General features: G+C 34.2%; 1 protein-coding gene across 5 annotated transcripts in view; it reads right to left on the bottom strand.

Annotated features, from left to right (window-relative positions):
* The window catches only part of SBF2 (SET binding factor 2), a 473,595-nt gene that overhangs the window by 196,537 nt on the left and 253,067 nt on the right, over positions 1-23,991 (bottom strand). For 4 of the 5 annotated variants that reach the window (XM_081540685.1, XM_081540683.1, XM_081540686.1 and 1 more), the window contains exons 7-13: positions 22,762-22,894; positions 21,418-21,526; positions 19,093-19,206; positions 16,306-16,383; positions 14,803-14,916; positions 14,144-14,272; positions 10,409-10,507 (exon numbers count right to left, since the gene is read on the bottom strand). In XM_081540685.1, coding sequence (XP_081396811.1) covers positions 10,409-10,507; positions 14,144-14,272; positions 14,803-14,916; positions 16,306-16,383; positions 19,093-19,206; positions 21,418-21,526; positions 22,762-22,894 — 776 coding nt within the window. The remainder of the gene's footprint in view (positions 1-10,408; positions 10,508-14,143; positions 14,273-14,802; positions 14,917-16,305; positions 16,384-19,092; positions 19,207-21,417; positions 21,527-22,761; positions 22,895-23,991) is intronic. The other variant, XM_081540687.1, reaches the window with a different exon arrangement.

Genomic DNA, 23,991 nt, shown 5'->3' with positions numbered 1-23,991 from the left:
TCACAAATTGAAGGTTTGTGACAACCCTAAGTCAAACAAGTCTATTGGCACCATTTTTTCCCAACAGCATTTGTTCACTTTGTGTTTCTGTGTCATGTTTCGGTAATTCTCATAACATTTCAAACTTTCTCATTATTATATTTGTTAAGGTGATCTGTGGTCAGGGATCTTTGATGTTATTATTGCAAAAAGATTATGACTTACTGAAGGCTCACATGATGGTTAGCACTTATTTTTTTAACAAAAATAGTATTTTTAAATTAAGGCATGTATATTGTTTCTTTCAGACACAAAAACTATTGCACAAACAGACTACAGTATTGTATAAACACAACTTTTATACACACTGGGAAAGCAAAAAATTCACATGACTCACTTTATTGTGATACTTACTTTTCTGCAACTCACAATATTTCCAAGGTATGCCTATACTTATACTTCTCTTAAAAGATTCCTGAGAGGGTGAAACCAGATCAAAAACTTGTTCCTGCCAAAGTAGCCCTCATATACACTTTGTATTCCCCTTATTATATAAAGATATATTAGCAAAGACAGAAAAAAAAAAGTAAATTCCTAAGCCAAGTCTTCACAATCACCACTATCTGAACCATATCTAAACACAATATCTAAGATACTTTATCTTCTAAAAAATTACAAATATAAATTTTCTAAAACTCATTGGACAGACAATTCTTTCAGGCTGGGGAGGTAATTCATGTGAATTTTGAGTTCTGAGTCATTTAAAGTATATTCTTCACTACTTCTGTTCCTATATATACTTATTTTCTTTATAATAAAATTAAAGATAAATATATTTCCTATGGTGTAAATAATATTTATTAAAATGAATTTTAAAACTTGGAAAAATAGAAGTAGAAAAGAAATCTCCTTAGTGATGATAGTATCTTTTCTAGCATATTTTATCTCTCTCTTACTACATACTCTTCTATCTTATTCCAAAAATAACTTAAGGTGGTTTAGAAAAATAAAGATACACATATTGATTGCTTCTAGTCAAAAATTCAGTAATGTTACAGGTTCATTCTAAACTGCATAAGGAAGACTGAAGATCTAAAAATAGTCAAGGGAATTCTGAAGAAGAGTAAATGGAGAAGTCAAACTCTCCAGATTATAAAACTTATATAAACCTTTAATAATTAATACAGTATGGCAACTAGTATCACTGAGGGTTAAAGGGCTAATGAAATCAAAAAGCCCAGAAATAGGACTGAGTGAAAATGCGATAGAGATGGGAGGCACTATAATTCAGAAGGAAAAGTTAAAACAGTTCAATGAAAGAGGGTAATACAACAAAATATTTTTAGCTCATGGTCTCTGATGTCAGACTGCCTGGATTAAATCCTAGCTTAGCCACTCACTAGTAGTGTGACCTAGTGTAGTACCAATTCTCTTACTACTTGTGTTTCAGTTTCCTCATCTAGAAGGAAGATAATAATATAATACCTACTTCATAAGGTTCTTGTGAGAGTAGAACAAGTTATTATAGGAAAGCTTTACAACACACACACATATTTCCCCTGAATAAATCTAAAGCTCTTTTCCAAAAGTCTAGAGTATATTCATCTGAAAAACATTCAGTCATTGCATATTCTATGGAATGACACCAAGCTTCTAAAACAAAAACCCCACTTCTTTTTCCATCATATCATCCATCTATTCCCATATATTCCCATCATATCACCAGTTACTTATATTTTTAACAACAATAGTATTCAATAAGGGTTTAAATAAAAAATCACTTATTAGAGAAAAGGTATAGCTATTTGTCACAAATAGTGTTTTTCTTCTCATAACCAAATCCATACACAATTTAGAACAATAAGCATCTAAAACAAAAATCACTTTAAAACAAAGTTCATATTCTTCAGTTGTACAGATAGTCTTCATAAAATTCAAATTATGGGTTAAAGTTAATGAATAATAATATATTTAACTGTATTTAGAAAATTCAAGAAAGGCTCATGCCCCAAGATCTAGTATTGAATACTATTTGGTTTTCTGGCTGCCGTATCTGTACACTGCTGCCCTCTAACGGGCAGTATGGTAATTATAAAGGACCACATGCACAACCTCACACCCAACTTGGTCATATAATCACTTCTGAGAAGACAGCAGAAATGAGAGACATTTTAAGGCTGGTTAAACTCTGCATGTTCTTGGAAACATGTGATCTTATTTATAACTCCAAATGAATTTAGGACAGTCCCTTGAAGACTACTAAGCTCACTGCAAACCGCAGACCAATTTCATTGTTTAATCACCATGCTGAAATAAGAAAATGCATTATTTTACAATAGAACAAAGAAGCAGCCAAATACGCATCTTTGATTTTAGACAAGTGCAAATATAAAGGAATAACTAAGGATTTAGACAACTACATACTTAAGGTGAACACAACTCTGTCCAAAGCAACAAGTTGGCAAAATGTACTGTCGTTTAGAGGAACTTTTAAAGTTGGATAATGATTTTTAAGAAGTGAGCTCTGTAATCCTGCTTTTAGAGAATACTCTATCAATGGGAAGTACAATGATTTTCTCAGACTTGAAAAACTGACACATAAACCATCTGGTCTGGAAACATGGGTTTTTCTTTTGGCAAACTAAATGAGAATATGCCAAGGGCTTACAGAAAACAAGGCTGAGAAAGCATTTCAAATAAAAGCAAAACAAAACAAAACAAAAAGGCTCAAACTCTACTGGAAATTCAAAGTAGGCACATTGGGAAAAAAAACTTCTTCCATACTGGTCTCAACAATGAATGATAAATCAATGTGTCTCTATCAGAGGTTACCAAGTTCCCATATTAATTTAGGTATTTAATAATTATTTAATGTGCACCAATCATATCTAGACCTGTTATACAAATTCTTAAAAATCCATTCAAATACAGCCAAAACAAAACAAAACTGTCATTGAACTGAATTGTTAAACACTGACAAAATGGACTTTTTGGACTTGCCTGGCTGGGAACACATTAGCTAGAATGAAACATCCTCAATTTTCCATCTCACAGGCCTTTCAATCATCACCTAACAGAATTAATATCTCATCCTTAATACAAAGAAATCTGGTGTATGACTTTACTATTTGAAGTGCTGGCTGCTCTAATTCAAGGTTTATTGACCTTGACACTATTGGCATTTTGAGCTAGATAATTCTTGTTTGGCAGTGAGGGGTGGGGGAAAGTGGGTGTCTTGTATATTGTAAAATGTTCAGAAGCATCATTGGCCTCTAATTAACTGTGTGCCAGTAGTATACTCTCTGGTTTTGACTACCAAAAAACTTCTCCAGACACTGCCAAATTTCTAGGGGAACAGAGTTTGCCCCTGTTAGAATAATTGCTCTGTTCATGACTCTAGAATGGAGGCTGCATGTTCTAAGACATGAATCCTTTCTACAAATACCAAAAGAGCACAAGTGACTAGCTAAGAGACCTAATACTCTCACACGGCTGCTGGCATGCAAATTAAAGCCATAAAAGATAAAACCACACACCTATTAAAAGGGCTAAAATTAAAACAACTGAGTACACCAAGTGTTGGTGAAGATGCAAAGCAAACAGAACTCTCATTTATTACTGGTGGGAATGCAAAATTGTATAGACACATAAGAAAACAGTCTAGAAATTTTTTATAAAGTTATCATCTTGTACCACTTTTCCAGCAGGCTATTCTAATAACTCACTCAAGAGAAATAAATATGTTCACATAAAAACCTGTCAGATTGATTATATTCTTTGCAGCCAGAGATGGAGAAACACTATACTGTCAGCAAAAACAAGACCTGGGGCTAACTGTGTCTCAGATCATAAGCTCCTTACTGCAAAATTCAGACTTAAATTAAAGAAAGTAGGGAAAACACTAGACCATTCAGGTATGACCCAAATCAAATCCCTTATGATCTTACAGTGGAGATGACAAATTGATTCAAGGGATTTTATCTCGTAGACAGACTGCCTGAGGAACTATGGACAGAAGTTCGTAACACTGTATAGGAGGCACTGACCAAAACCACCTCAAAGAAAAAGAAATCCAAGAAGGCAAAATGGTTGTCTGAGGAAACTTTACAAATAGCTGAGAAAAGAAGAGATGTGAAAAGTAAAGGAGAAAGGGAAAGATATAAGCAACTGAATGCAGAGTTCCAAAGAATAACAAGGAGAAATAAGAGAGCCTTCTTAAGTGAACAATGCAAAGAAATAGAGAAAATGATAGAATGGGAAAGACTAGAGATCACCTCAAGAAAACTGGAGATACCAAGGGAACATTTCATGCAAAAGATGGGCACAATAAAGGACAAAAATGGCAAGCACCTAACAGAAGTAGAAGAGATTAAGGAGAGGTGGCAAGAATACACAGAAGAACTGTACAAAAAAGGTCTTAAACTGCCCAGGAGAAACATAATGATGTGGTCACCGTCATCCAGAGTGGAGTGTGAAGTCAAGTGGGCCTTACGAAGCATTACTAAGAACAAAGCTGGTGAAGGTGATGGAATTCCAGCTGAGCTAGTTCAAATCGTAAAAGATGCTGCTGTAAAAGTGCTGCACTCAATATGCCAGCAAATTTGGAAAACTCAGCAGTGGCCACAGGACCAGAAAAGGTCAATTTCCATTCCAATCCCAAAGAAAGGTAATGCCAAAGAATGTTCAAACTACCACAGAATTGCATTCATTTCACATGCTAGTAAGGTCATGCTCAAAATCCTTCAAGCTAGGCTTCAACAGTATGTGAACTGAGAACTTCCAGATGTACAAGCTGGATTTAGAAAAAGCAGAGGAACCAGAGATCAAATCACCAACATCAGTTGGATCGTAGAAAAAGCAAGAGAATTCCAGAAAAATATATACTTCTGCTTCATTGACTATACTAAAGCCTTTGACTCTGTAGATCACAACAAACTGTGGAAAATTCTCAAAGAGGTGGGAATACCAGACCACCTTACCTGCTTCCTGAGAAAGCAGGTATGCAGGTCATACCTGTATGCAGGTCAAAAAGCAACAGTTAGAACAGGATATGGAACAATGGAGTGGTTCAAAATTGAGAGAGAAGTACGTCAAGACTGTATATTATCACCCTGCTTATTCAACTTATATGTAGAGTACATCATGCAAAAAGCCAGGCTTGATGACTCACAAGCTGGAATCAAAATTGCCAGGAGAAATATCAACAATTTCAGATATGCAGATGATATCACCCTAATGGCAAAAAGCAAAGAGGAACTAAAGAGCATCTTGATGAGGCTGAAAGAGAAGAGTGAAAAAGCTGGCTTAAAACTCAACATTCAAAAACTAAGATCATGGCATCTGGTCCCATCACTTCATGGCAATTAGATGGGGAAAAGTGGAAACAGTGGCAGATTTTGTCTTCTTGGGCTCCAAAATCACTGCAGATGGTGACTGCAGCCATGAAATCAAAATACGCCTCCTCCTTGGATGAGAAGCTATGACAAACCTAGACAGCATATTAAAAAGCAAAGACACGACTTTGCCAACAATAGTCTGAGAGTCAAAGGTATGATTTTTCCAGTAGTCATGTATGGATGTGAGAGTTGCACCATAAAGAAGGGTGAACAAAGAATTGATGCTTTTGAATTATGGTTCTGGAGAAGACTCTTGAGAGTTCCTTGGACAGCAAGGAGATCAAACCAGTCAATCCTAAAGGGAATCAACTCTGAATATTCATTGGAAGGACTGATGCTGAAGCTCCAATAGTTTGGAGTCCAATACTTTGGCCACCGAAGAGCTGACTGACTGATAAAGACCCTGATGCTGGGAAAGATTGAGGGCAGGAGGAGAAGGGGGTGACAGAAGATGAGATGGTTGGATGGCATCACTGACTCAACGGACATGAGTTTGAACAAACTCTGGGAGATACTGAAGGACAGGAAAGCCTGCTATGCTATAGTCCATGGGGTTGCAAATAGTTGGACATGGCTTAGTGATTGAACAACAAAAATCTGTGAACATGTTTAGGGTGGTTTTACTCACAACTGCCAAAATTTTCCTTCATTTGCTCAACAGAGAACTAAAACTTTGATTAGCCATACAATGGAATAGTGTTCAACAATAAAAGGGACTAACTGATTCATGCAGTGACAGGGGTGAGTATGAAATGCCTTACGCAAAGAGAAACCAAACTCAAAAAACTACACAATGATACTATGAAAAAGGCAAAAGCTACAGAAACAGAAAACAGATCAGTTGTCAAGCGTCTCAAGTGAGAGAAGGATGTGACTATATCAGAGTATTAAGAAAATCTGGGGGAAGATAGAAATGTTTGATGCCCTTAGTGTTGTGATTGCATAACTACATTCATTTGTCACAATCTACCTAATTGTACATTAAAAATGGTAAATTTTACCATATGTAAATTATATCACAGTAAATCTGACTTAAAAATGAACAAACAAATCAAATATGATGGAAGAAGGAATTTGATTTTTATGCTTTGGGTTGAGGGCCTCATTTCATCATAACAATCTAAGTGTCTACGTTTTAACTTTAAGATGAAAGATGATTGCAATATTTTACTTCTTTCCTATAAAAAAAAAAAAAGAAATCCTTTATTCACAGTTGGCAAAGAGTACAAATATCATCAGTTTAGATCAAATGTGGCTAGTAGTGAAATTAACTTTCTGCAGAAATGTAAAGGAAACAGACCTAATTGATTTAGAATGGCTATTTCTGCATTTGGGCTTTCTTTTCTCATTAGAATTTTCAAACCTATTTGTTTCAGTGCTGGGCAATGAAATACCTATTAAACACAAATAGAAATCTCATATTATTTTATAAGAAAGTCCAAGTCCTCTCATTTTTCCTTTAATTTTTAAGAAAACAGACAAGTTACACAATCTAGCAAATGATTATGTACTACCACAGATGCAAAACAAATGAGAAAAACTGCACTATGTAAAACAGTAAAACACATGTCCAGTTGATTTCTTGATGCCTCGGAATGGATGCTTATAAAGTTCTTGTTCTGGACTATTTTAACATTTTCATTTTGCATTCAGCTAGTTGATTATATTATAAATGTATACTAAGACTCACAGAGAAAGAGCAGTGGAGGAGTTAAATATGCTGTCATCAAAGATGACAAATATGCAGACATCAAAGATTCTGAAAACCAAAATAGGCAGTCACAGTATTATCAACTGGGCATGGAAAGAAAAACTGTACCAATATATGGCCAATGAAAATGTTCATGGTATAACTTTGCCAACACTTACACATTGTCTCTAATGGATTTATTTGTTTTCCTTCTTCTTCATTCTACCTCCCCTTCCCCCTCCCAAACTCACCAGAAACTTAATTATTTAGGAAGCTTCAGAAAGTTAAAAGAGCAGCTAAACCCAGAAATTCACCCTACTCACGTCTACTCACATTCCTACTCTCTGAAAAGCACAATAAAGGAGTGGTGATAAGAAAGTGAACAATTAAGGTTCGTATCTGAGGTACTTCAAAGGGAAGTAAAAGAGAGAGGCTAGATACACATACCAGACTTCAGTGCAATAAAGTATTTACAAACAACTGAGTGGAATAACCAGGTTTCAATTCTAACCCAATAATAAGGAAACAGTCAAATTATATGGTTGGCTTTTGCTTACCAAAAGGGAATTTTAGAAGTGTGATGATTAAAAAAAAAATGACTAGTTAAAAATAGAACCATCTGGATTATTTTCCTTGCATTAAGACCATCCTTCCTCCCTCCCCTCAACTTCCTGTACAACCCAAGAAAGTAACTTTACCATCCTGACTGCTTTTTAAGTATTTAATTTAGGAATGTTAGGACCATCATGAACTTTAGAATCACAGAACTAAAAGGAATCTCATAAAGTCTGATGACAGTCCACCAGGATATTCTCAAATATTCACTCATCATATACGTGTATCCTCTTCTCAAGGATATTAGTGGAATCTTATACCTAGAAAATGTCTGGAACTAGTAGGTGCCTAATATACATACTGAACGAGTAGATTTGATTAAATTAAATGGAACAGAATTAGACTGTGGAGGGGAAAAAGCTCAATAAGGGCTCAAGAAATGAGAGAACGTTTGAAGAGCGATATCCATATCTTACCTCATGATGCAATCCCTCATGATGATTGCCTTACTAGTGTCCAATAAGATGCAAGGTGTTTGTGTTTTACATTCACTCTCAAGAATGTATAATTACTAGATACTTATTTCACTTCAGTTTTCAGTTTTGTGTTGGTTTAGTGTAAGCTAGGTATCATTAAGTTATAGATTAAATTTACATTATCATTATATATTTAAGTTACTTTGTTTTTGCATTATAATGGCTTGGCACACGCCCTTCCACACAATGCACACTCAGTCCTGTGACAGAGACAAACCTGTGTCAGAACCCCAGAGCTCTGGTCACTTACTGGCTATAGAATTTTGCAGTTCTGGAATAATCTTGTAAAAACTTAAGAAATAAACATACAGTTGCTAAAGAGATCAGTCCCAGAGTCTCAAACATTGTTTCCCATTTAATGTTTTGCTATTCTCTGAAATCCATAAATAAATCACTCCTAGAGAGCAAAGAAAAGTACTTTCTAATTTTCAATTTCCTAACATATTGACATCTGCCCTATCTATCTCAAAGGGCTATTTACAAGATGAAATGAGAAAATACATTAAAGAGCTTTATAAAGAAAAAAGTATAAAGTCAAGCATTGGAAGTACCACTATTTGTCCAACTGGAGATGAGTCAGCCTTCAGAAATAAAATTCATAAATAACTGAATAATCATGAAACAGAGAAACACAGTTCAATATCCTGCTTTTATCCAACTGGTTCTTAGATTTTGAAAGGATGTTACAACCCACTGATTAATGACCCAACATCCAAAAAGACTGACCTATTCAAATATGAGGTTAATTAAGCAATACCAGGATACTGACCCCAAATCCTTCTTAACTATATTTTCTTTAAGATGCATCTCCCTTCAACTTTACACTGGAAGACAATACTTCTCATTTACTTTCCTTTTCTTAGTAAAAAGATTCAACTCTGAAAATCTTCGCATGCAGGAGTGTCAGGATACATTTAAATGAGGCTTCCTGTGTACCGTTTTCAGTCTTGCATGAATTCTATGTTCCTTAACAGCACCTGAATACAGGTGCCAGAGAGCTGGCAAGCAGGCTTTCGGGGATAATAGAAATTCATGTATCTCATTCATATGGAAATTCCATATGGTGAACAGCAGCCATTTACAAGTCTCCTCCTTTCTGATATGTAAAGTAACTGTTACAACCCCCTCTCTAGAGAGTAATTCTAACCTCCGGCTTTCTAGATGACTTGTTAGACTTTTGATCCCTATCTCTGCTAAAAAGGGCTATCTGGTAAGAGAGTATATATATGCCCACAATATGTTGAATAAATGCCTTTGTTCCACCAGAGCACTGGTCACCGTGTCTTTCTTCATTTTCTCTCTCTCTTTCTCTCTCTCTCTCTCTCTCTCTCTCTCTCTCTCTCTCTCTCTCTCTCTCTCGCTCTCTCCCTCTCTCCGTTTCAGGCTGCTTCCATGGAGCACAGGTGTCCACTGTGTCTACTTATTTGCCCGGGCTTTCAAGACCTCTTCGAGAGGGCGCCCTGAGCCTATGTAGACGGTGCTAACTTTGTCCTAGAGTTATATTGGCATATTGTGTAAACCAGGGAATATCAGCCTCTTTTCTTCCTTCTTTTCTTATCGGTCGACTCTGTACCCCCAAGTTCCGGTCCATTAAAGGACCTCAACACAGGAGAAATAACTAGTAATCATTAGCCAATATCCACTTTTCTGCATGCATATTAAGTTCTCTTCTTTCCTAGTATCCAGATACAGACTTTAATCACATTCCAATCTTTAACTTACTGCATTTCTTTCATCAGGGAATACTTTTACCCTTGAGTTTCTATAGCAGCTGACAGTTTTCTTTCTTTAAGCTTTTCACTCCTGTATATTCCAAACAATGCACCTCAAAGTTTTTCATCATACAATGGACAGTCACTGTACCAAGCTAAAGCAGAATATACATCAGTCAAATCTGTCTCAGGTAGTTCTGGTCTCCATGAGTCTAATCTTTACATCTCAAAAATATTCAATATGCTCTTAAGAAGACAGAGACCTAGATGAAAATCACAATGAAGGCAAGTGATAAACTGGAAAATTGGGACCAATATGTTTTTATAACGTATCAATTGACAGGAAAATCACTTTGAAAAATGAGGTCTATTTTGATGCACAGTACTGACTGTAATATTTTGGAACTCATTGTCTCAAAGGTTTTAAATCAGATCAAAAAAGATCATCACTAGGAATATGCAGCTTTTGAATTTTTCAAAGAAAATACTTTATTAATACTTTTAAAATTAAAGACTATCTAAATAAATATACTTACGTACATTTTTAAATAGTTGCTCAGCAAGTTCTCTGACATGCTTTATCATCTTCATTGGGTTATTTTCCTCAACTTTAATTCGCTCTACTTCAAAAGCTACCACCTTGGAAAAATAATCAAATAATAAAGCATCAACACTAAAATATGCTGAATTAGAAAACCATGTGATAATTTCACACAATTTGCAGACTAAAAAGCATACAATATGTATATTATTATTATTAAAACAAAGTATTTTAGATTTTTACTGGGTTTCACCTCTATTCTAGAGTTAATCAAGTCCTTGGATGTTCTGGTGGTCTCTCTCTGATGATTCAGGGTCCTGTTTTTTCATGGGAAGTCATTATTTTTGGAACTCAAGAGAGATTCTCTCATTCTCCAGGCCTCACTCAGAATTCTCTCACTCAGAGAATTTCAGACAGTCAGAAAGTCGCCAAACATTTCCCTAACTCACAAAATATGAACTAAATGTTCAAGTTGGGTCACTCTAGTCCTAGTTCTGCTAACAGCGTGATTTGAAACAAGTCACTAAGACTTTCGAGCTTCAATTTTTTCATCTCTAAAATAAGATGTAAGAACAAGATGACCTTAAGGCTCCTTCTAGTTCTCAAATTATAGAACCTCTGATCCATTTCCTTACCAACTAATTTACTGGAAGAACCATGTTAGTGTGTACACTTGCAGTGGAGCAAAGAGTACTGACAGGAAAAAATGAGGTATGAGGAGAAAGTAAATAGATGGATTTTTTAAAGGGTATAAAATTCCTATATATAGGAATTTTCATTCTAGCAACTAATAGATTCACGGGAGCAGACAGATATATGAAACTATGACTCCACCTATTGAAGGCCAGCATTCAGAAGGATTGCCAAAGAAAGTCAAATGCTTCTTTCCTTCTAACAGGTCTATTTGATGGGTGTCTGTGGATAAGACAAGAGACAGTGCTCAAAGCTGCTCAAAGCTCCATAAGCCTTGTGTGTGGTGGGCTGCCCTCAGCTAAACGAAAACAAGGCAAGAGCAAATGCAATTTTCCTAAAACTACATTCCCTTGCAAGCCAATTAAGTGGCCAAAGAGAGTAGAAGAAGAAATTACTTAGGTCTGAGGTCTCATTTCTTTTAGGCCCTTGACAGAAGTATATATATGAGTATATACAGAAGTATATATATGAGTAACTGGCTTTCAAGTAATAACATCAGTAAGACATTAAAAATCATCACTGTAGACTGAACACAGAAGTAGATGAACACTAAGGGGAGACTAACAGGAATTAGTCTACTAGGAATCATGGACAGATCCTTATCGTATTATTGTTTTCAATGTGAATAACATATCTATATGTATCTGTTGTGTATATAAATGTACATAATAAAAGATAAGTTGCCATATAAAGTTAGAGACATAAAATACAGCTTAATGCTGACTTGTGGCTTTCAGAGTCATCTACTTGGGGAAAGTCTGTAGGAGGTGGTGAGACATGAGCAGAGTATGAAAAATGGACAGAAAAGTAGAAAGAGAGCACTTTGGGCAAGGGAAGCACTTACAAAAATAGAGTCTGTGGCAAGTTGGCAAGCAAGTTTCCCGGAAGTAATCGATCTGACTTATTAGTTGTGATGAAGCTGCGAGAGAGTGTTACTAAAAGAATTTGTACAGAAAGAAAAAGGGTACATAAACCCAAGTTACTATTTCAAATGCTTGAGACTAATAAAATGTAGGTGCTAGAAAGGATCTTGGGGAGCACCTAATTCATCCACATAAATCATTATGTATCAATTACTTAGTTCAAGATCTAAAGGGTGATATATGTTAGTATTACATAATCAATGATCAATCATATTAGAGAATCAGAGATCAATAAGTGATCAGAAAAAACTGTCCACCTCAGGGCACTCTCTCCGAAAGCTTCACATGTTTTGTGTTATTATTAAGTAAAGCATTTGGTGTAGATCTCCATACTCAGAACTAAAGCGTGTACCTTTTCTTTTATTCTTACTTTATTTAACTATCTTTACAGAGAATAAAAGACCATTCTCTAAACAAAGATTCTTAACTTCTCTGTATGAAATAAAACCACCAGCAGCAACAAAGGTCCATATAGTCAAAGCTACGGTTTTCCCAGGAGTCACATATAGATGTGAGAGTTGGACCATAAAGAAGGCTAAGCACCGAAGAATTGATGCTTTTTAACTGTGGTGTTGGAGAACTCGTGAGAGTCCCTTGGGCTGCAAGGAGATCCAACCAGTCAAATCCAAATGAAATCAACCCTGAATATGCATTGGAAGGACTGTTGCTGAGGCTGAAGCTCCAGTACTTTGGCCACATCACTTAAAGAGCCAACTCACTGGAAAAGACCCTGATGCTGGGAAAGACTGAAGGCAAAAGAAGAAAGGGGCAGCCGAGGATGAGATGGTTAGATAGCATCACCAACTCAATGGATATGAACTTGAGCAAACTCTGGGAGACAGTGGAGGACAAATGTGCCTGGTGTGCTACAGTCCACGGGGTTTCAAAGAGTCAGACACAACTTAGTGACTGAACGACAACAAAAACAACCAGCAGCATAATATGATCACTATTACTATCACCATTGCTCTGGGTACTAGGAGTGGTTTTCTTTTACAGACTTCTGAGAACTTTTACATTTCTTGGTTCTAACATAATGCTCTTCCAGAAGTTTAAATGGGAGTAAAAGTCATTGTTCTATCTATCAGAATGGGCTTCTATGAACATAGTTAAATGATAAATGGAAAGATGCATCACAATAAGAAAAATCAAAACTAACACAAAATAGCATCCTTATTTTGAGTTGCATCTGCTTTAACTCTTCCTTTATAAGGCCAATTCCTCGAACATAAAGACTAAATCTGTCTTTCATATATTTAATATCTCCTAAAGGAACTACGAGCTCTGGGTTGGGAAGATCCCCTGGAGAAGGAAATGGCTACCCACTCCAGTATTCTGGCCTGGAGAATTCCATGCACTGTATGATCGGACATCATGAGCGACTTTCACTTTCACTTTCAAAGAAGCTATACAAATGCCAGAAAAAAATCAGCATTAGTTAAGAACGGCTTAGCTAAATGCAAAGAAGGTGCTAATTCTTACTTGAAATTGGCTACAGATTAGTACTTAAGAAAACACCCTGATTTGTGGTTCTTTTATGGAGAACTGAAATTGTGGCCTCCAGACTTTATTTTCCAAGCTTTGATTAAAATAAAGATAACAGTAAAAATAAATTAGTAAATGAATAAAAAAAGAATGGCTTAGTTAAACTATGGCTCTAGGACACAGATTTAATGTAACAACAGTTTGAAATAACGTATTTATACATTAAACTTAGACCTCTCTCTCTATAAAACTGGTAAGTTCTACCTATACAATCACTGTCGATTTTTCAAAAAGATTTTAATCAACTATTTAAAATTCAGTTGTTCAAGGGAATTTCCTGGTGGTCCAATAGTTAGGACTCTGAGCTTCCAACACAGGGGGTACAGGTTTGATCCCTGGTTGGGGAACTAAGAACCCACAAGCCAAAAAGTATTCAGTTGTTCAAAATTTCTATGTATTTTACTTCTGAGACATCCTATAATTATATTTTTTCTAATCCACATTATAAACACCAAGATCTGATATGCACGATAAATATTTTTTTATCTTAATTAAATGTTTAAAACACTGCTTCTCTACTTTTATCTAGTAATTTTGTCTGTAAATAATGCATTCATTTGATAATACGTATACCTCATCAAAGAGATCACAGGATCTATAGGGAGGACCTCTTTCTGAAACAAAACCTGCAAATGCCATTCCATTGAGAACCTTAGTGAGGAAATCATTCTCAACTAGACCACGCTGTCCCAAGAAAGCTGTCTGTAAAGAAAAACAATGTGAAATGAATAAGTTATCACTCAGCAATAGATGAATGGTCAAAACAGAAACATACTAGAAAGATCAAAGCCTGAATAGACGTCTTCATGCATAAGTATGTTGTTATAAAATACATTTCTCTCTAAAAGGGCTTTGATACCTGAAATACTACATGTATTGAATAAAAATGAACCTGTCTGTAAAGCAGGAGCGGAAATCAGAAATAACCTCAATTTTAAAAGAAAAATCAATTTAAAGTTAACATATTCTAAAGGAAAATGTTATCAGTTTCACAGTATTATTAAAAATTATCAGACACCTGACACTAACACAACACTGTAAATCAACTACATTCCAATAAAAATAATTAAAAAAAAGAAAAAATTATCATCTAGCCACACAAAGCAGAGATTTTAAATAAACAAATTTGATAGATTAAACTCAAAATACATGGCTAGAAAAAGATTGCCAAGTTCTTTTAATTAAATTAGAGTTTACATTCTGGACAGATACAGTATAGAATTAGATCTTACCTTGTGAAAATGTATTACTGGTTCTGCGTGAATTCTTATAAGCTGTAAGCATGATCTATATCCTTGAAAAAGTTGTGCAAATAATCTAAGAAAAACTGCACGCACTTCCTTATCCTGAAAATATAAGACGAAACATGTTAGATAACTGAATTTCTTAAAAAACAAAAGAAAAATCACAAAATCAGAAAGTTGGAAAGAACCTGAGAGATTAATAAATCTGTGCTTCCAATGCAGAAATTGCATTCGTAGCAGTACTAAGTAGTGGGCATCTAGTCTGTCCCACGGTTGGACAGTGTAGGCTGTTAAACAGTTCCTTTAAAAACTGAACCTAGTAAAACTTTCCTCTAGTACATCCAATTTTCCTCTCAGAAAAAAACATAAATCAGAGTCTTCGCTTTCACCATGTTAGAGAAGGGCATATTTCCCAAGTCATTTGATTTTTATCTCCATTAAAAGAATTACTGTTACAAATACACAAGAAAAAACTCAAGACTATTTTAAAAGCTTATGATATTATTCCAAAGTTTATACAAGTTCTACAAATCTATTCTTACATTAATAAAGTATGACTTGAAAATCTGTTTTGATAATTCAGATTTTTAAAAAATCATAGTTTTAGAACTCTAAGGAAACTCAGATTTAGTCAATTCCTTATTTAATAGATGAAGAAATAGTTAAAAATGCTTCATAACTCATCAAAGGTATGCAGTTCTAAAACTTTCCATACTGGCCTCAAAGCTTATCACTAAGAAATGCACTGATCATAGGGGAACACATGTAAACCCATGGCTGATTCATGTCAATGTATGGCAAAAACTATTACAATATTGTAAAGTAATTAGCCCCCAACTAAAATAAATAAATTTATAAAAAAAAAAAACAACAAAAAAACTACAGGTATACTCAGTGGTGAAAGACTGAAAATTTTCCTTCTAGAATCATAAATAAGACAAGAATGCTCCCTTTCACCATTGCTATTCAATATTGGATTGTAATTGTAGCCAGAGAAATTGGATGAGAAATAAAAATTTTAAAACATTAAAAAAAAAAAAAAAAAAAGAAATGCACTGATCAAAATAAAAAAGAGGTCTCTGCCGTATAGTCACTCTTCTATGACTTCCAACTGGAGCTACGTTTATCTACTCACTCAAGCTTGATTTTCTCCTGTGACCAATGACCTCTGTTTCCATTTTTTATAAGCTTCCCTTTTTTATCCTTGCCTGACCCTTTTGATTTGATGCTTGGCACAACTTTTCAGGCTCTAATCTAGGTTGATTTTTTTGTCCCATACTTAGTCATACCTCTTCAGAGCAACAGTATTAGCCTACTCCCCTCCCAATCAATGTACTGCCTGTGGCTTCCCCTCTAGGAGGTCACAAGGTCAACTGGCACACCTTTACCAGGCTGTCCATCTAACTCTCACTATACTCAGCTTCTTTGAAAAACATACAAAGAAAAGCATCTCTTTTTAAAAGCATCAAATTTAAATATTAAACTTCTTACCAGCATTTTTGAGTGGGATAAAGCCGTTCGTGGAGGGGGAAAAGCATGATCTGCTACTTCCAAATCTGGGTGTAGAATCTAAAGCAAAGAAGCTCTGTTATGTAAAATACCAATAAAACCTATTATTTGATCTACTGGTGGCATTAAGATGAAACAGTCTCAGTATGTGAATTCTAGTATATTCATTCCCTCCATGAAATACATTAGCTGAGGCAGCTCTGCATGTACTATGTGAAAAGATATTCAAGAAAAAAAAATATTCAATTAAAATACATGTTGTAGAGAAACACACATAATTTGGTTTCATTTGTTTGAATATAGCCAATCCCTTCTCCAGGGGATCTTCCCAACCCAGGGATGGAATCCAGGTCTCCCACGTTTCAGGCGGATTCTTTACCAGCTGAGCCACCAGGGAAGCCGAATACTGAGCTACCAGTATTATATTATACTGATATACATATAAATGAAAATGTAAAGTTCTGAAATACACACTAAAATACGAAAGAGTAGTCACCTCTGAGAGAGAATGGTCTAGGGCAGAGCTTTTATCTATACAGCTGAAAATTTAAAGCATTTATTTTTATGCTTTTTAAGTATAATTAAAAATTAATTAAAATACTGAGAAGAAACAGAATAAGTTTGTGAACCTCACAGTCCAGAGGGGTGACAGTATAACACAATGTGACAAGTATTATAAATATATAAAATAATAATATGTGACTATAAAGTATAATTACTTCAACCTAGAGAAAGTCAAAAAAAGAAGGCAACACTTGTGTTAGGCTTTGAAGGAAAGCAGGCTGAGGGGGCAGGTGGGAAAGACACATCCATGCAGGGAAAATAATTTTGCATCGGTAAGTAGCAGATTTTTGTCTTTGCAGAGTCACTTTCCAATACTGAAGATTTGGTATTATATTCTTACAATAGACCAAAAAACTCAAAACAATACTTATGAAAGACACCAAAATATCAATAATATTTATAATCTAGTCATCAAATCATTATCACAGTATAATAACATCTTCATGTCTATAAAAATGTTCCTGATTATTATACTGTGTAACCATCTGATTATAATTATTTACTGACCAAATGAAGCTGATATACTTGTATGTCAAATCTCCCACACAGTCCATCAAATATGATATCTTTTTAGTCCTATACACTTATGTACACTGTAGCATATGATCCAACAAAATGTTTGAAAACTGCATAAATAGGCATACTCAGTTTTACCAACTCTGAATTTTACTTATTGGTCAAATTTGGTGGCACAAGTGTTGAAGGTTAAGGTTTAACAGGGTGCAGCAAAACCTCTACCAAAGCCACTGACTTAAGAACTAAAATTTTAACCTTTGTTAATTTTGGTACTTAATCTCTGAATAATTAAAAATATCATTAAGTAAATGTACATTAATATTTTTAAACTTATTTAATATTTCTAGAAACACAAAACTTTTTTCAATCACTCAAATACTATGTTCTTAGCTTTTGCTATATCCATATAACACCGATGCAATTGTTTAGCTAATATTTTTCTTTGAAATGTCTTTAAATCAACTCATCTCTTTAAATCTACTATTTTCTTAGATGATATCATCTGTGAAATCACAGGTTTTGTATGCTATTTTTAATAAAATAAACATTATAATACATACATAATTATTAAAATTAAAAAGTTGCCACATACCACCCCAAATCATCTCCATACTTCACTCTGGGAAACAGGCATTTGTCATCCCTTGTATAAAACATTTATCCTACTGATAAAGACTAGGAAACAGAGGATGGAATGTGATTTGCTCAAAAATACCTAGTGGCAGGATGCTGACTGGAATTTAGGTCTCCTAAGTTCTAACCTAGTATGCTTTTTACTTTATCACACCTGGTATTCCAGATTACAAATTATATTGGGAAAAGTCAGTCTTCTCTAAAAGTTCCCATCCCACACATACCACTATAACAACACAAGGACTAACACAAACTTGGAAATTTCTGAAAATAAAACCCCTCTTGGTAATCCTAGACTTCTGAGTTCCTATCTAAGTTCCTGTTTAAGGGGGCAAAAGATTTTAAACAGCTCAGACTGGAATACTATTCAAGAGGAATATGAAAGCCTTAATTCTAGTAATGGCTTGAAAGGGAATGAAGAATTTCTAAGTTTCAAATTTCCGATGATGGATAAGTGGGCAACTAAAATGTTGTCAGTAAAATAAAATACTGTGCTTTGTGCTTTTAAAAATAAAGGCTGACAAAAAATAAATTTGCTTCAGTGAGAAACACCCAGATCACAAGATTTCTTATAGCTTCAATGCACAGAATACTAGACATTTATCAATAAGTTACATCTTTTTGTAGTAAGCTGGAAACACTGGCCAGTCATTATCACACTGCTTTGCAAGAAGCACATCTACTGAAAAGGAATGAGATGTCATTAAGAAAGGTGAAGGAAAGGGAACAGGTGCTAGCTTCTAATGAGGGATGTTAGGAGAATCAAGGATTTTGAGGCATGGTCTGGTCTTATTTTCAGAGGTGTGTGTCTAACACCTAGAACAAATATTCACTTAGGATTCAAAGTATACTCTTTAGATAATATCTTGTAAATTATCCTATTCTAACACTATATGAGAATATATATATATATATATATATATTTTAAGAACATATAACTCTCGTTTTAAAGTAATTACACTGTCAATGAATGATATCCAATTACCTTAGTTTAGATTTAAATCAAGAGAAAAATACTTCAAGAAATTAAGTAAATTAAGAAAGAATATGTCATACCAAAGAAAGAGCTGCTTGAGTCTGATGTAGAAGTGGTTCCGGAAGGGAAGAGAGGTGAATACATTCAGGAATTTTAATAGTGCCTCCATCCAAATCAGCTATGATTACATCTAACTAAAGAAGATAAAAAAAATAATCTGTAATTAATAAAATGTCTTTCTAGATTGCTACCGTATATTTCCTAGTTTCCTCTGAAATTAGATGTGGCATATGACTAAGTTTCTGCTAATGGAACGTGAAAAGTGATGTGCACATTTTCAGGCATTCAAAACAGAGGTCCAATCAGGCCCTCCTATGCTCTCTTTCCCCTTACCATCACTGAAACTATAAACTAACAACCCAATCTTGAACATATTCAGAGGATGACAATGTCTGAGTGGATTCTAGTGGAGAAATAAGAAGCAAAGAAGCGTGGTTCTTCCTTGAATGAGTTCATGGAACAAACTGGTCTGACATAATGGAACACTTCTACAAACTGCTGCATGAGTGTTAAATAAAATTCCATTTTGTTAAAGCCATTGCATTTTGCATGCTTTATTATAGTAGTTCAGCCATATCCTAAATAACATAGTAATCATAAGAGTTAACAAGCAAAGCAACTAGTATACATCAAAACAGTACTGTTTAGGTAGCTAAAACACTAATTTTTAGCATTTTACAAAATCTATTTTAAAATAACATGAAAATGTAAGAGAGAAACCAGCCAAAATTATTGAAGGTATTATGTTGATAACAGGATTAAAATTAATTCTAATTTATTCAATGAAAAGTTAAGAAATTCACTTTTGTCAATATTTGGTTTGTCTAACTTCCACAGACTGTTTTTATTTACTGGATAAAAACTGCCTACAAACCAGATGAATCTGTTTTTAATTAGTACTAACAAAGTTTCACTTAATGTTTATGGATTTACAAATATTTTTATATGTTGATATCCAAGTTAAAAAGGAATCAGATATCAATATATAAAGTCAGAAAAAAGAATGAGGGTCCTGTTTATAACTGCAATGTGCAATGGTCTTCTGTCAGTTTAAATGACAATTATGATTTGATTACAATTATAATTATACAAAAGTACCTACAGAGCTTACCTCTTCACCGGCATTTATAACTAAAATAAAATTAGAATAACAAACTCTTTAGGATTTGTGAATCACAGATGTCATATAACCCAACCTTTCAGTGAAGAATTTTTCTTAAACTCCCTGAGAAGTGTCATGCAATCTGTCTTTGCACTCTACTTAGAGTACTCTTCACATAAGGAGACACACGCATCATCACCGGGCAGCTCTATTTAGTTGAAAACTCTTAGACTGAGCAGAAATTTGTTTCTATATCCACTATACCCACTGATTCTATTTCAGCCTCTACTCCTTCTTTCTATGACAGCTACTTAAATATTTATCTTTAGCTATTAAATAACATTAGGTTATTACCTGAGAAAATTTTCTTAGGCCCTCAAAGAATATGGTTTCTAAACTCTTGACATCCTAAATGTCCTTCTATGAAGTTCAATTTTGTTACAGTCCTTCTTAAAGCACACTACAGAGAAGTAAACTTGTTTTTAAGAGCTGGTTGAATACAGAGTATTACTTTCTCTCCTTTAGTATTTCCATTTAGTATTAAGAACAGAATAATCTGGGGGCGGGGGGGCTCACAATAAACTTGTATTCCACCAAAACCCTTCACTCCTTTGCAAATGCTTTTTGCTTTTTGAAAGTGAAAAAGTGAAAGTAGCTCAGTTGTGTCCGACTCTTTGTGTACCCATGGAACAGACAGTCCATGGAATTCTCCAGGCCAGAATACTGGAGTGGGTAGCGTTATCACAGACCTCATTTCAAAATATGAATAAGTTAAAGCACTCATAATAAAAGCATAAATAGACTGCTAATAATGGATAATTTTATCTTCCTTTCTCATATGTGAGATGAAGAATATAGAAAGACAAACTTAATATGCCAAAAGAGGGGAATTTTAAAAGATTAATGAATTCATTTAATAAATCTCCTGTACTTGCTCTAAGGAAAAATTAACATATTTCGATTTTTTAATGATGCCGTGCTTCCAGCCAATCTTTTCTATTGGGAATGGAACAGATTTGAAAATAGTAATTAGCTGAAGTGCTATAGGACTGAGGAGGTCATGGCAATCCACTCCAGGATTCCTGCCTGGAGAATCCCACAGACAGAGGAGCCCGGCAGGCTACAGTCCATGGAGTTGCACAGAGTTGGACACGACTGAAGTGACTTAGCAGGCAGGCAGGACTCAAAGAAATGCAAGAAACCTCTAACCTCAATAACTAGCAATTTAAAGATGAATACTTACAAGTTCATGAACATCAGTTTTAAAGACAGAATGTACTCCAATAATGAAAGGCGTTGGGGAGCTCAGAACTTCCAGGAGCTGAGCTGGGAGAATAGGAATATAAGGGTAGCTAGAAATAATAAAAATACATGTAAGACATATTTGTTCTTTCATAATACAACATACATTTCTTTCATTTTTATACTTTGAGAATTTAAGATTATCTGTGTTTAGAAATTATCAATAATATTCTCAGAGTTGTTAATATTAAATTCTTGGGAGAAAAAAGATTTTAAAAATTCTTCATGTGAAAGGTATGATCTGATCTAAGAAGATATGAAGTAAGCAGTGCAGCTTTCTTATCCCTTACCCCTCTAGGCAAGCAATCTCTTTAAGTTTTTCAAACTTGCTTGAAAGAATTTTTCCTTACATAGCGATCTGACATCAATTGGTAACACTGACTTCCTGATGGAACACCGCCTCACCTCCCACATACTGGTGATAATGTATTTCTCTATATAAAACAATCGTTCAAGTTCCATTTTCTCTACTTAATTTTTATATCTGGTAAGAATGGCAAGGTACAAAATTAAGGTTTAGAATGCTCTCTTATCTGGAGGTTTAAAAAAGCACACAGGTTAAAAAATATTTTTAATAAAATCTGTAGACTGTCTAAATTTTTTCTAGGTCACTGTGATTAACAAATTGATAAAAATATTAGAATAAAATATTGTACTTACAGCACTCTCAGTCATCACTGTTTTCCTTTATACTTTTTATTACAAAAAAATTAACATCCCTCTCTGCCCCCAAAATAGAGGGAAAAAAGGAAGATAAAGCCTCACGTATTTAATCAGCTTTGACAATCACCAATGCATGTCACATATATATTTCTACCATTTTTGTTCTTTTTCCTACCACATTATTTGGAGAAAATCCAAGACACCATATCATGTATACATAAATACTTTAGTATATATCTAAAAAAGGTAAGGGCTCTTTTAAAAGTAAAACTATAATACCACTATAACTCCCTGAATTAACAATAATTTCTTAATATTAAATAATCAGATAGTACTATCTTAAGACTTTTATCTCCAACTATATTCAAAGGGAATTAAATGTTGCTGACTATACTATTCAAATTGATTACTTTTTCTGAAAGGAATCAACACTCAAAAATAGGCAACTTGGAAAAATTCCAAATTCCAGGCTAGATTTCTATCAGAATCATGACTCTTATAACAGCATAACTTTGTAAAATATGCCCTTGTTCAAAACTGTTGTGAAATGATGTTTTGATTGATCATTGATAAGTAGTGCATAATCTGGGAATAAATAAAAATACCAAATAAAAACCCTCACCTATATTTAAGAGGAAACATTAATGACTCCAGGGCTCTACAAGCATCACTAAGTCTCTGGAAACTTGCAGAATGGAAGAGAACCTTATTTTCTGTAAGGACCGCACAAAAGAGGCTGAGGACATTTTGAATTCCTGAAAACACAAAGAGCAAATGCTTACCAAATGCATTTAATTTTATTATGTGCTGCCAAGAAACATAGCCTTAGAATGACATGGAATGAAAAAGCCAATGCTTAAAAAAAATCTCTGAAGAAAAATATTTAGTTAAACTATGAATTCCAAAGAGCCTATGGGTATTTGTTTTCCCAAACTTTCAGTTTTGTTTGTCTTATTCTTCAAATCAGTGTACACTCATTGAATATATTAGTTAATTGGAAATATATTATTACCTTCTTTTCAACTTCATCTCTGAGGTCTGTACTTAAATTTCTATTTTAGATGCTTGGCCTTGTTCTAACAACTTTTTTCCCTTTTAATTTGTCTGATATTAACATAACCAAACCAGTTTTGTTGTTGAAATTTTCCTAGTTTATCTTTTTTCCAACTTTTTACATCAACCTTTCTCTACTTCTTGAAAATACCATATAGTTGACAATTTAAAAAAATCTCCTCTAAAAGCAAGAAAAAAGCAACATAGTAGAATAATATGAATTTATAATTTACATAAGAGGAAATCAAAATGGCTGATTACCATGAAAAGAAGCTCCAACACTTTTAATAATCAGAAAAATTCAAACTAAAAAATTCAGGAAGTATGATTTTAAACATACTACAATAGCCAAAATGAGAGTTTGACAATTCTAAGTTTTTAAGAGGATGGTAGGGAAAGGAATTATCATATACACTGCTGTGATGAATATAAATAAAGTTAAGATGCACATGCACATACCCTGGTATCTAGTTAATGCAACAATTTTAATAATTCCACTTTGAGTTATTTATCATAGAAACTTTCATGGGTACCCAAGAAGATAAGGTGAAAAAAGGAACATTGTAGAAGTATTTAAATAATGAAAAAAGTAGATATATCCCAAATATAAGAATGAAAAATAAATTACAGTAAAATTTAAGTTTAATTTTCTAAAAATTAAACTTCTGATTGAAGATGGCAAATGCTGACTGAAAACTAAAACTAAAATTTTATTATTCAAAATTTATAAAATGAAATAATTATTAAAGAAATTTAAATATTTTCAAGTGATATGGCTTTTGTGGGAGGTAGGTCTATA

The sequence above is a fragment of the Giraffa tippelskirchi genome, chromosome 11 (genome assembly GCF_054371585.1).
Source record: "Giraffa tippelskirchi isolate mGirTip1 chromosome 11, T2T-mGirTip1v1.2.pri, whole genome shotgun sequence".
NCBI lineage: Eukaryota > Metazoa > Chordata > Mammalia > Artiodactyla > Giraffidae > Giraffa > Giraffa tippelskirchi.
The sequence above is the reverse complement of the archived record's forward strand: the minus strand, read 5'-3'. Positions and strand labels throughout refer to the sequence as shown.